The sequence below is a fragment of the Pollicipes pollicipes genome, unplaced genomic scaffold (assembly GCF_011947565.3).
Source record: "Pollicipes pollicipes isolate AB1234 unplaced genomic scaffold, Ppol_2.1 Scaffold_4881;HRSCAF=5763_pilon_pilon_pilon, whole genome shotgun sequence".
NCBI lineage: Eukaryota > Metazoa > Arthropoda > Thecostraca > Pollicipedomorpha > Pollicipedidae > Pollicipes > Pollicipes pollicipes.
The window spans coordinates 34,343,808-34,357,039 of record NW_023596576.1 but is presented as its reverse complement, the minus strand read 5'-3'; the positions used below and the strand labels follow the sequence as shown (position 1 = coordinate 34,357,039).

General features: G+C 58.0%; 1 protein-coding gene across 7 annotated transcripts in view; it reads right to left on the bottom strand.

Annotated features, from left to right (window-relative positions):
* LOC119100850 (high affinity cAMP-specific and IBMX-insensitive 3',5'-cyclic phosphodiesterase 8B) overlaps positions 1 to 13,232 on the bottom strand; it is an 81,742-nt gene that overhangs the window by 29,015 nt on the left and 39,495 nt on the right. For 6 of the 7 annotated variants that reach the window (XM_037224013.1, XM_037224014.1, XM_037224018.1 and 3 more), the window contains one exon: positions 3,711 to 3,796. In XM_037224013.1, the coding sequence (XP_037079908.1) occupies positions 3,711 to 3,796 (86 nt within the window). Of the gene's footprint in view, positions 1 to 3,710; positions 3,797 to 9,481; positions 9,526 to 13,232 lie in introns of those variants that run through there. The other variant, XM_037224016.1, reaches the window with a different exon arrangement.

The window sequence follows — 13,232 nt, the reverse complement described above, 5'->3', positions numbered from 1 at the left end:
CCGGTGTCAGCTGAGCGGTCAGCGCCGCTCGGCTCGACGGAGACCGCAACGTCAAAAAGCGTTACTTTTGCTCGTAGAGGTTGCGGATGTAAGTGCCCAAGGCTTTTCTGAAAACGGCGGGACGTCTGCAGGCAAGCATCAGTTGGCCAGATCTATACACATTTTTACCTCGCTTCAATCCACACTATTGAGCAGCAAGGGCCCTTGCCTTTCCAAGGCGGGAGGCCGATGGGAGGAACTCTTGGGGCACATTACGTCGCCCAGTCAGGGCTGGAAAACCTTTACGCCTCAGTCTGGGGCACTCGCTGTCATTCTGGTGGTACGCGGTTATTTGACCCTTGGTCGACCCAGAGACCCCGGGCGATACACCATACACTGGTCTCCTTCCTCCCACGCGGGGCCCTCTGACCGGGGCAGTCGACCCTGGGCCGACACAGGGGCTCCCCACTGACGCACAATAATCCTTGACGGGCATGCAGGGTCAAATAAGTGGCAGAGTGACCCTTGCTCGACAACCAAATCACGTTCCTCGACGACACGGGCACAAGAGCCCCGCTCGAAACCAGGGCCGCCGACTGACACAGGGCTGTTCCACTATCTCATTGTGGACCACTTCGTTGTGATTTTTCACATCTCCTTTCATTATCAGAAGGCCTCGATCAACGCAAGAGGCCCTCTGGCACAGAGGGTCTAGTCCCTGTCCCTGTCCATAAACGTGTTCATGGCCGACTCGCGGCCCCTTGCCGACACGGGACCCCTGTTAAGCACTATGGGCCCTGACTGACACAGGGAATGGGGGGGGGGGGGGGGGTCCCGCATTGTTTCAGGCATCCCGACCAAAACAAGGGGCACTCAAATCAATCGTAGGCACCGACCTTGTGCCTGTTTGGGAAATAGGCCCGGGGTGCAGGTCGAGACGGAACCGACCATTCGGCATCTCTGATCAAGCCATAGGCCCTTAGCATTCCAGGGCCTGATGGATTGCAAGTGGAGGGCCAACCCTGCGGACCGGAGTCCTTTAATACGATCTTCAGCTGGCCCTTACAATCCTCCAACAAGGCCACTAATCGTCGATCCCCAGGACAGGGAAGGACTCCTCGAGACCAAAGGGAACGCGTGCCGTCTGCCTGCCTGCGCCCTGGCCCCACTCAGCCGATTTCAGCTTCCTGGACGACATCCCCTGGATGTCTATTTGAAGCCGGGGCCTGTGGCTGCTGAATATCCATCGGGTCCCTGGCTTTCGAATGGCTCCCGAATACACCAAGGGCTTCTGTCCCCCATCCAGAATGCTCTCCACATGTCGGGAGGGCCTATGAACATGACCAAGAGAGTCGGGCGCATTTGATGCCTTCGAAAGTGGTGAGGTCCTTTGGCTAAGCCAGGGGTTCCCATGCATGTGGGATCTTACTGAAATTCAGGAGCGCCTGTGACTACTGGCCCCCGGTGACTAGTCACATCCAGAGATATTCTGCGCGTACACATCAGCTTCTGAGGGGCCGCTGGCCTCTCGGTTATGTTTGCATTCCAGTGTGTGTTGCTGATACCTTAATGTAACTTATTTATCCATTTGGGACATCTTTTCGAGCTCGTGGTCTTATCTAGTCCTGAATGCCTATTCTGAGCTCACGATCTGAGCCCACGATCAGCCTTGTCAGACATACAAGGGACCCTTCCTGAGTCCAAGGTGAGCCTATTCTGATAAGGGATGGACGATTTCCAGACCTAAAACCTGCATGGCCGTTTCTGGACGTGAAATGGACACTTTCTAGAACCGTGACGCGCCCTTCTTTACTTTAAGATGAGGGAAAAGGCCCCTCGACGATTCAGGAAGGAACCTTTTCAAGTCAGGGTAGGACTTTTATGATCTGAGATAGTCATTTCCTGGGCCTAAGGGGAGGGGGAGGAGGGGGTCGACCTTTTCAGACCTGAGATGATCACTTTCTCAGTCTAGAATGAGCTCTGCACTGCCTTGAAAAAGAGACCTCTCGTAGTTTACGACGGACCTTTCCCCGTCCTGAGGGACGCTTTCCAAGCGTATGATGGGCCCTTTTCGGGCCGGAGATGGACCCTCTGCGCCTGCTTAAACACAATAAGTAAATTAATTCCACATATCCAAGGTTCTCTTCCAGGCTATCTGAAATTATCGAATGGGATCAAAAACATACTTTAACATCCACCCCACAAGGTTCCCTTAATGTGCCACCGCTGTATATAGTCCATGGTAAAAGAGACATGCCGTTTGCACATTATGTTCGGCCACACAATTTGAAACATATACACAATGCTTGGGTTACAATAAGGTAAAATGACACCTGGTTTTAGCACTAAAATCGCGATTGTGGAAACTCTGCGAAATGGAAAGTGTTCTTCCTACGTACAAAAGCCCCACAGAAGGCAAAACCTGTACGAAATGGAGAATGAGTGAACAGCTTTGCATTAATCGCATTGTGCTGTCTTTGTGAGTTTTCTCGTATTAATCGCATTAGCATGCTGATCCTTATTGCCCTTGTTCTGGTCACTCGCGGTCACTCCGTGCCCTCCTGTAGATGACCCCTCCTCAGGACGCAGCGACGAAAACGAGCCCCCTCGCTAGTGTCGCTTCCTTCACCAGGCTTCATCTCCACCTGAAGGAAATCCTGGGCGCGTCGCAGCACGGGCCCCGGTGTACGCAGATGGGGCCCATTGGAAGTCAAGGGCTCCTCTGGCTGCTGAAGGTACATTGGGGCCTCAGGCAACCGACCGCTCCTTGAATCTTTCAAAGCCCCAGTTTCTACAGAGTACCATATACAAGTCTAAGGAATGTTTAGACGCGATCCAGAGCTCGGAGTGTATTCGATACATTTGGAGGCGGTCGGAGCCCTAGAGCCGGGTATAGGGCTCCAAACGCATTCGGGCCCTCCTTGAAATTCAGAACGCCCTGTGGTTTCTGCATGCTGGCCACCAGTCAGATCCAGATGTCCCCCAAGTGTATACATGAGGTTCTCAGGGGGGGATGGGGGCTTTCGGTCACAACTGTTAACTTCATATTTATCAGACTCGTGCGTCAACACGTTTCCCCTTATTCCACTTTAGCCTCCCCCCCCCCCCCTATTTCGGGCTCCTTTCCCAACCCCAGTGCATCCTTTCCGAGTCAACGATAGGCGCTCTCCTTATAGTATAGATAGTTTTGCCCCCGTCGGAAAAGATGGGAGACCGTTTGCCTTCGCTGCTCCCCCCCCCCCCCTTCCCTGAAACACCGCCGTTGGCGGCTGCAAAACAGCACAGCCCCGTGAGTCTGACCTGTGCCGGGTCAACGGTCCATCATCCAGCCCAGACATCTGACCTGTGCCGGGTCAACGGTCCATCATCCAGCCCAGACATCTGCTCTCCGCAGGTATGAACTGGACGAAACGAGTATATTAAATGCGACAATGCCGCGACATTTAAACACCCTTATCCCAAACAACACATGACGCTAATGGGTGCCAGATGACCTCGGCGATTGACGCTCCCTTGAAGCCATCAAGCAATAGCCATCACGCCATCCATCAAGCACACGTCCTGTGGATAAGATGGGCGGCTATTTCAAGGCAACGCGACCGAATAACACGGAATTAACGAAGAATTTGCGATTGTATGAAAAATCGTATTAAGAGGCGGTGGCATCGCGCGCGACAACTCTACCAAACCGCGGAGAAAAGGGCGGAAGAGAGCGCATGCGTACGGCTTACCCCGTCGGCAGAGCTGGGACGCGACAGTGACGGCTTGCTGCTCCATAACGTCATCCTGTTGCCCGCCGACGTCATCTTCTCCTCCGCTGAAACAGAGCCGTCGCCTCGGTCACCGCACTGCACATGGTTGGCGCGCGCCCGCCGCGGCCAGCCCCGGCGGCATGTGTGATGCCAGACTGGTCAGGCCGGCCGGGCGGCAGCCGGAGAGGCCGGCCGGCGCCGGCTCCAGCGCCGCGGGCCCGCACCGGTGGGCGGCCGCCGTCCGCCGGCCGGCCGCGCGGCGGCAGCAGAACGCCGCCAGCCAGTGCCGACGGAAGCCGGACGGCCACGGCCGGCGCCGCCCAATGGGCCGGCGACCGTGTCCCGCGGCCGCGAGCCGGCCGGCCGACCCGGGCCCACGGCTTGATCGCCGGCCAAACCAAGCATCATTGTATGGAGGGCAGGGCGGTAAATAACTGCAGCTCCGCGGCGCAGCGCCGCCCCCGCAGCCCGAGCGCGCCGACCGCCGACGGGCAGGGGGAGCCCCACGCCGCCGGGGGCGGCAGGGTGCGGCGACGCGCCGACAGGCGCCGCCTGGACGGCTCGCTCCTCGTCCGCAGCCGCCCAGCGCGGGAGGAGTGGCCGCTCGGCGCTCAGCCGGCGTCGCCGCACCACGCGGCGCCGACACGCGCGCCGCAGCAGGAGCGCGGCCGACCGGCGCCGCGGCGGCGCCGTCTCTCCGGGCCAAGGCCACGCGCCTCCACCGCCCTCACCGCCGCGTCCGCCTGCGTCCACCGACCGGCCCAGTGTGTGCGGCGCCAGGCTGAGGCCGGCCGCGCCAGGCTGGGCGCCAGGCGCCAGGTTGACGCGCCCACCGGCCGCGCTCCACGGCCGCCGACAGCGAGCCTCGGCCGGGCGCGCGCGCGCGCCGACCGCAGAGGGCCACTTCCCGGGGAGGCCGGCGAGGCGCGGTGTTCGCGTCTCGCCGGTTCGGCGAGCGATTTATTACCGACCGAGCGCAGTTCGGCCGGCCAACACAGATTAATGGCGCGAGAGGTACGCTAATCTGGCTACAAGCGGCGCTTTAAATCACAGTTCCGCGGAGTTCGGAGGAGGCCGCGCCGTCCGGACCAGTCGGGCCGCCCAGCTGCCCGGAACAGAGGGGAGGCACGGCCCTGGACCGGGATCGGCGCGTGGCCCCGTCCCTGGGGCAGGATAACAACGCCGAGCTTCGAACGTACTCCAGACATAAATATAGAGAGGAGCTCCCGCCCGGTTCCGGGTGGGCTCCCGGGGAGGATCACGGTGGGAGGCCGGAGATAGGTTTCAGGGAGGGCTCCGAGGGATTCAGGGTAGGAGCAGGGAAGGCTCACACCGCACTTGGTCGGCACGGAAAGTGGCGCGAGTGCACAGGCGCAGGGATCGTACGGAGCCCAAGCACCGGCCCATCCCAGTGAACAGCAATGGAGATGATGTACTGCGCTGGGGCTGAGGACCCTGCGCGAGTGTCCGAGATGTGTGCAGCACTGGGGGTACTTCCAAACATGTCCGCACGAATACTGTGCGCGGACCACAAGAATCGTAGACGATATGCGCCAAAACATATGTGTACTGCAAAAAAAGCAATACCGTATGCCTACGAAGTACGTTGCAAATCTATTTTAAAACATGTACCGCTCTCAGCTGTCTTTTAACACCAACAGACAAAGCTGAATGCCTGCATATTATCAATCCGTGTATTTTGCACGTGCGTTGCGTACATGTCCCAAAATCTGTACGGCCAAACCGCTGCCTTCTGACATCCCCGAGGGGTATCGGAAGTCGTGTGCTGCCGCGGAAAGTTTCGCATCCTTAAGGCAGTCCCCATCCTCGCTGCGGGCGAAACAATTCCGATCTACATCGCAGCGCCTCAACGAGCTGCCGCGACCACCCGACCAGATCATCAAACGAGTTTCTGGGCCTCAGCAGGTTCCCATGTTCTTGCCTTGTCTTTTTACATGGCCCGAACGGCGTTGCATCAGAGAAGGTGTGCCCGGGCCGGCCCGAGGCATGTTCGCAGCCCGCCGACATGTGATAAAGCTGCCATCCGCACAGATTCCACCCGCCGTGGCCGAGTGTCATCCTGTAACAAGTTCCAGCAAAACCGGGAGAGCGGCACGCAAGGTCGGCTCGAGAGGATAGCGGCCGCCGGTCATCGGCTCAGCGATGGGGCGCGGCGGTGCGGGACATGGGTGTCCGTACCGCGTGGGTCCAGCACCATCCCGTTCACGACCCGCCTTCACCCACGACGGGTGGGCGCGGTCGGGCCTCCGCGGGCACGGCTCGAGCCCGGTCGCATCAGACGAAACAGCAAACCTACACACTTTTGAATCGCATCGTGTACGGTCGAGGCTCTGAACTACGTCAACCTTGCTCTAATTTTTCATTTATAAGTCAGACACGAACGGAACGGGTCGATGAAGCTACGTTATTCGTGGCACGTATGCCCATGCGTCGCGATTTAACAGGATACCGGCTCAGGGCGCGACCTGAGGCGCCAGGCGCGGCGGCCGGCGGCGCGGCGCTTCCCACGGCCACCTCCGCGCGCCGGCCGGCGTCGCGGCCACTATCAGCGCCGTGCGTGACCGCCTATCTCGCGCCATCACGCACTCGGACAATATTGACCACCTCACCGAGAGACCGTCGCGGAGCCGGGACCGATACAGGCCTGGTCAGCGGTCTGAGCCGCGACGGTCTGCCGCCCAACGGCGCCGGCCTGTGGCCGACACAGGCCAGCGGTCTGGGGCCGAGGCGGGGCTGGTCTGGCGCCGACCGGAGCAGGAGTGGAAACTGCTGAGAGAGGCTGGTCGCCGCCGCACCAGCCATACCGCACCATCCGCCTCTGTCCGGGGGTGGCCGGTGACCGGTGCGCCGATAACCTGGCGCCGATATAGTGCACCTGTGGCACCACCCACTTGCAGGGTGGTCATCTGTGGCCGACGCAGTCATCCGTGGCCAGTAGTACACAAGTGACTTGTAACCGGTGCCGATGACGGAGAGAGCACTCAGCGAAACGCAGATGGTTTAGCGCAACTGGGAGAGCGTTCGAGCACGACCGTACCAGGCGGGTGATGGGTTTGAAACTGCCTGCCACGGCCTCTTGTTTCTCCACCTCCCGCGGTAACCAAAGCGCGAAACGTAGACGATGAGTGATTTGAAGTGTTGAATGCACCAACACACAAAATATTACTGTGATATAGGGCGGAAGTCCACGGCTGATACGCGGCTGACCTGCGATCGGGGCAGGATCTGTCGTGAGCTGAGGATCCAGGGTGGCGGCGGTGCATGGCCGATACGAGGGTGGTTTGTGACCGACGGAGGACTGATCGTATGTGGCCGATACGAGGGTGGTTTGTGACCGACGGAGGACTGATCGCATGTGGCCGATGCAGGCTAGCGGTCAGAAACCGATGGCCGAGACGAGGGTGGTTTGTGACCGACGGAGGGCTCATCGTATGTGGCCGATATGAGGGTGGTTTGTGACCGACGGAGGGCTGATCGTATGTGGCCGATGCAGGCTAGCGGTCAGAAACCGATGGCCGATACGAGGGTGGTTTGTGACCGACGGAGGACTGATCGAATGTGGCCGATACGAGGGTGGTTTGTGACCGACGGAGGACTGATCGTATGTGGCCGATGCAGGCTAGCGGTCAGAAACCGATGGCCGATACGAGGGTGGTTTGTGACCGACGGAGGACTGATCGTATGTGGCCGATACGAGGGTGGTTTGTGACCGACGGAGGACTGATCGTATGTGGCCGATGCAGGCTAGCGGTCAGAAACCGATGGCCGATACGAGGGTGGTTTGTGACCGACGGAGGACTGATCGTATGTGGCCGATACGAGGGTGGTTTGTGACCGACGGAGGACTGATCGTATGTGGCCGATGCAGGCTAGCGGTCAGAAACCGCGCTCGTCTGTACCGGATACGAGGCCTGTCATCTGTGGACCACACCAGGTCGTGGCATGCAGCCGACAGGGACGATGGCCAGTGCCCAACAAGGCGGTCTGCGGCTGCGAAGAGCCACACGTCTGCGGTAGTCAAGGTCTGCGGTGTCGGCGGATGGGCGGGCGCGGGCTGCAGCAGCACTGTCACCACCACACGCCGACCGAACCCATCGAGCTGCACCCCGCGGGGCGCCCCCCAGCAGCGGGCGTCGCCGGGCCAACACCAGCGTCGCCGGGCGGACGGCGGGGGCAGCCGCCACCGGCCAGAAGTGGGGGGCGGCGGCGGTGGCGGTCCTCCGACGCCCGGCGCCGAGGAGGGCTGCCGCGGCCCGGTGGCCGGTGGCTCTGACTGACCACAGACGCAGTCGAAGACCGGTCAGCACCAGCCCACCGCGGGCGGCGTACGGCGGCGGCAAGCGCCGTGCTGCTCACAAGTCCACTGTCGACCGTGAGCAACGCAAGGTAGAGGCAGATGGGTACGCACGAGACGAAGAGAACTATCAGAGAAGTGACATGAGGTCAGGGCCGGGAGTACAAAACATACCATTACATAACCCGAAAAACAGGCATAACACTTGCAGGCACAAAACGAAATTACCAATTTATAGACAACAATTTAGTTGCTGTTGCTGGCATTTATGCCGCCTCAAGCCCTCTAAGCCGCATCACCTGCTGGAAGCGGTTATAACGTGAGGCCAGCACCCCGGCGGACCGTGCATCCTTGACACACAAAGGCACAGCTATGCGCCAGTTCCCCAGCACCCTGTGCGCAAGCGGTTTGTCCATGCATCGAGCCGACAACCGGGCTTGGCATCTGCGCGATGAACCATGTTCCAGCCTCCCGGCTTTTTACAGCAGGCGGGACAGCGGACGGCCAGCAAGCGATGAGCGACGACTTCCGTCAGGTCTACGAGGACTGGCTCGCCAGATCAGGCAGAACCGGACAGCCCCTGGCACGGCGTGGCGCGGTGCCGCCGCCGCCTGGAAGGCCACTGTCGCGCCCCGGCGGTCGGCCGCGGCCGCCGCCGACCGCGAAACAGCCCCTCCCGAGAGCTGTCATTTTTCGCTGTCATAACACCGGCGGCTATTCCCAGCACCGCCCGACTGCCAGCGGCCACGACGGCGGCGGCGGCGGCGGCGGCGGCGGCGGCGGGGCGGACGGACGGACGGCCGAGCGGCCGTCAGCGGCGGCCGGCCGCAGGTGGGTCGGCGCCGCGGCCGGCGGCGGCCGTCCGGCCGGCCGGCACAACCCTGGAGCCGGCCGTGACGTCAGAGCCGGGCCGGGCGGCTCAGCGCCGCCGCTGCCGCCGCCGCCGAGAGCCGACCGGTCGGCCGCGCGCCGGCACCCCGCGGCCCCGCACGGGACGGCCGCCGCGAGGACCGACCAGCGACGGCGCACAGCTCCGGTAGGCAGCCGTGCGCCGTGGCAGCACGGGTCGCAGACGGGGTACGCCTGTTTTACACTCAAGTTGTCGGAGCGCAATGAGATGAACATGGTGTGTGAAGCACAGAACATGAGAATATAAACTCGTGACTTGCATCGCCGATACGCCTTTGGCCATGGCTGCCCTCGTTCTTTGAGCCGATTGAAAAATTCGATGCGTGTCTGTAACATCTGAAAAATCGTGCCGGAGCGAACAGTAGTCATGTCTCTTTAGTTAGCGTCGCATCTGTTCGAGAAACGGTGTTGTCTGGCGGAAGGGAGATGCGAAGAACGCGACGCCATTTTTTACAACGAAAACCGAATCGTGATATGAACTCTTGCAGTGTGAGGGACGAGGGTAACTGATAAAACTCTGGCTTACCGCCATATGTGAGATTCTGATGTGTCATTCCACAGTGAAAAGTTGCTATCACTGGTCAGGACGCCATCTCCTGCGACGAAGATGAGACAGCCTTTTCCACTTTCCCACGGCATCGTCCCACCCGTCAAACCCGCTTATACGTGCAAACGCGTTGTGCCGGTTCATGCGGTTGGAACAAGGAACGTATTAAAAAATGAAAACACCAGGCTAATCTCCAAACAAAACAAGTCATTTTTTCGGTCACTATACGGATGACCTTCCGACACTCTACAAACTGCTCGTCGTAAGCGCCATGAGCCATACAGGTTGAGTTTTGCGTCTTTTTGGCAAATTTGGGTTCTCATTGCATGTTGCCCTCGCCATTGCTGGATCCAAGCTACAAAAAGTCCTTAAAAAAAATAACACACAACAGCGAAAAACTTAGGGGGACTTCTCATCATCCCTAGCATACTTATATGCCTTTGTATGTATATATATATATATATATATATATATATATATATACAAAGGTATAAAGGTAAATATATATGTATATATATATATATATATATTTATATATGCGTGTTCGGAGAAATCTTATTTCCGACGACAAAACAATCATCACAGAAAGCTGAAGACCATATGGACATGCCCCAACACACTATACGAAGCCCCGTTACTGCCATATATATGCCCACTCCCCATAGAGTGGATTCCAGTTAAATGAACGGATAATTGTTCTGCGCTTCTCAAACCCCGCCACGGTAGCGGATGGGTGACAGTCCGTTCGTCAGTTCGTCCGTCCCGGCCTTGTGGCGCGGCCACGCGGCGCAGGGTCACACCGCTGACCTCAGTCGTCAGCTGAGCCGCCTGTGTCCTCTGATCAGTCGCCAGCTGAGCTGCCTGCGTCCTCTGATCAGTCGTCAGCAGAGCTGCCTGCGTCCTCTGATCAGTCGTCAGCAGAGCTGCCTGCGTCCTCTGATCAGTCGTCAGCTGAGCTGCCTGAGTCCTCTGATCAGTCGTCAGCTGAGCTGCCTGCGTCCTCTGATCAGTCGTCAGCTGAGCTGCCTGCGTTCTCTGATCAGTCGTCAGCTGAGCTGCCTGCGTCCTCTGATCGGTCGTCAGCTGAACTGCCTGCGTCCTCCGATCAGTCGTCAGCAGAGCTGCCTGCGTCCTCTGATCCGTCGTCAGCTGAACTGTCTGCGTTCTCTGATCAGTCGTCAGCTGAGCTGCCTGCGTTCTCTGATCAGCCGTTAGCTGAGCTAGCTGCGTCCTCTGATCAGTCGTCAGCTGATCTGCATGTGTCCTTTGATCAGTCGTCGGCTGAGCTGCCCGCGTCCTCTGATCAGTCGTCAGCTGATCTGCATGTGTCCTCTGATCAGTCGTCGGCTGAGCTGTCTGTATCCTCTGATCAGTCGTCAGCTGAGCTGCCTGCGTTCTCTGATCAGTCGTCAGCTGAGCTGCCTGCGTCCGCCAGGCCAATCAACGCGTACGCTCTGGGAGCGCCTTTCGGTGCCGCTGGTGAATAGGCTCGCAGGCGTGCGCCGTGGTGTGGCGCCGCTATATGGGGAGTGGCAAGAAGCTAGCGTGGCGAAATGCTGGCTGTCCAGTGGCACGGGAATTCCCCCTAAATCCGAGCCGGTGATGGGGCCCAAAGGTCTGAGGAATTCTGATCGCCATATTATCGGGCCTTTCATTAAGTGCGTTGCTGTGCTGGGGTGCAATATCAGATACAGTGCATTACAATGTCGGGATACTAGATCTGCAGGTAGTTTCCCTGTGCCGCTCGAGACGACAACCATGGCTGCACTGACATAACGCTACATTTACACGTTTCGATCGAAATATTGACGAGCCGCACAGCCTAGCCGTCAGCCTGCGAAAGCCACCTGAGAGATCAGAAGGCCTTCCTTAGAAGCGCACCGACCTTCCCTTGGCTTGCAGAATCCCAATGGCATTCGGTTTGGAAGTCCCCGCGAATAGGTCTCCGCCGGGGCAAGAAGCCATCTGAGCTTCTCGGTAGGTGCACGGACCATCTCGCACCACCCTGTATGAGGCTATCCGTCTACTTTTCGAGGCTGGCGGCTACGTCCACAGCTCGTTGAACTTGACCCATGGCCACGACGGCACCATTTCGAACATATAGACCTTCCTGATGTGTCTACAACCACTTTCAGAGCATTTGTGTCGCTGGAACAAGTTAAATGCATTTGTTGGCATACGGTCAGCGCTCTGGTTTAGGCTAAAGTTTCAACCTGCAGCGAGTTAAAAACCCATGTTCGTATACGATCAGGACTCCGGTTTTTGCTAGGGCATCAACTATGACGACTCTTACAACGTACTTCGGCCATAAGACTTAAGGTGAAGCTAAACCCTTTACATAAGTGTACTTCAACGCCCATCTAAACGTCACATCCACCTGAAGGGCGGAGACAAAGTCGCCTTCCATGCAGCTCGTTCGGCATGGGGCGCCCTTGTCCCACTACGGGGACGTCGAGCTGGCGACCCCTTCGCCGTCTGACGGGGGGGGGGGGGGGGCGCCAGATAACGAGGGCAGCTTCCCAGGCAGAGTCTGATTATCCGACATCACGTTCCCTGCCGTGAGATGGCGACGCACTGTGCGGACTCACAAGGGGATGCAACCATGACTCGAGATCACAAGGGGATGCAACCATGACTCAAGTCTCTGTTTAATTACGAGGAGACAAAGCACGACTGATTAGATAGCGAGGTCAAACAGAGCGACATCAACAAACCCAGGACAATGCCACTCTTCAGCACCGATGACAAACCTTAGTGCAAAAACTTCCATATGCAGCCGTCAGTAAACCAACGAATGAAAATCCCGGTAAAAGCACGACCTAACTGTGCATTCCAAGTGCTCCGTCTCCCAATGTGGAAGACTTCTTCCGATGTGGAAGAAGTAGGCAATGAAGCGAACCGCTTACAAGACCCAAAACGATGGTCGAACAAAACTGGAATTGGAATGGAAAAACTTGAAAAAACAAAGAAATGGAATTAAAGTTCTACTAACGGAGTGCACTTAAAGTACACACATCCAACATTAAAATTAAAATAAACGTAAAATTTAAACATAACGCCACGCGCATTACCATGCCTGCACTTTTCCAAAGGTGCAGACGGGTACCAGATTCTGAGAATTAACAGCGAGCGCCCCATGTATTCGCTGAGCCTCCGTTCAGCAGCCCCCTCCCGCGTCATATGCGTCACGTTGCCCTGGGTGATCTGATCAAATGATCTGATCTGTTCCCCTGAATGACCTGAGACCAACACAAAGCCTGGGACACGTAGTGCAGCAGCGAGATAAATATTTATCCGCCATATACAACCGCTGCACATTTGCTCAAATACGAAAGCGAGCAGCACGTGCGTTTTTTAAAGGGGGCGGGGGGTAGCAGGCTCGTGAGCCGCTCTATAATTTGACATTAACAACAATTTACGTAGGCATGCCAGTGGACTGACCTGCCGCTCGTTAGCCGCTGTGTTAGCCTGCACCGCTCGTGTTTCTTGAACCAGAGCCGCTGCAATGGGACAAACCGAGCCATCTTCCATGAACCCGTTCCCGGTACCCGCCCAATTCCACTACACTGACTGACTCCACTTCAGCGCTATCATTCCCTCTTTCCTTTCTTTTTCACGTCTGAAACAGGAAGTGGTTGATGATTATAACGAATCTGACTCCGAGCGTGCAAGCACAATCTAAGTCGATCCAGATTGCGATTCTCGCCCTCCCTCGGCGCTCCGCGCGGCT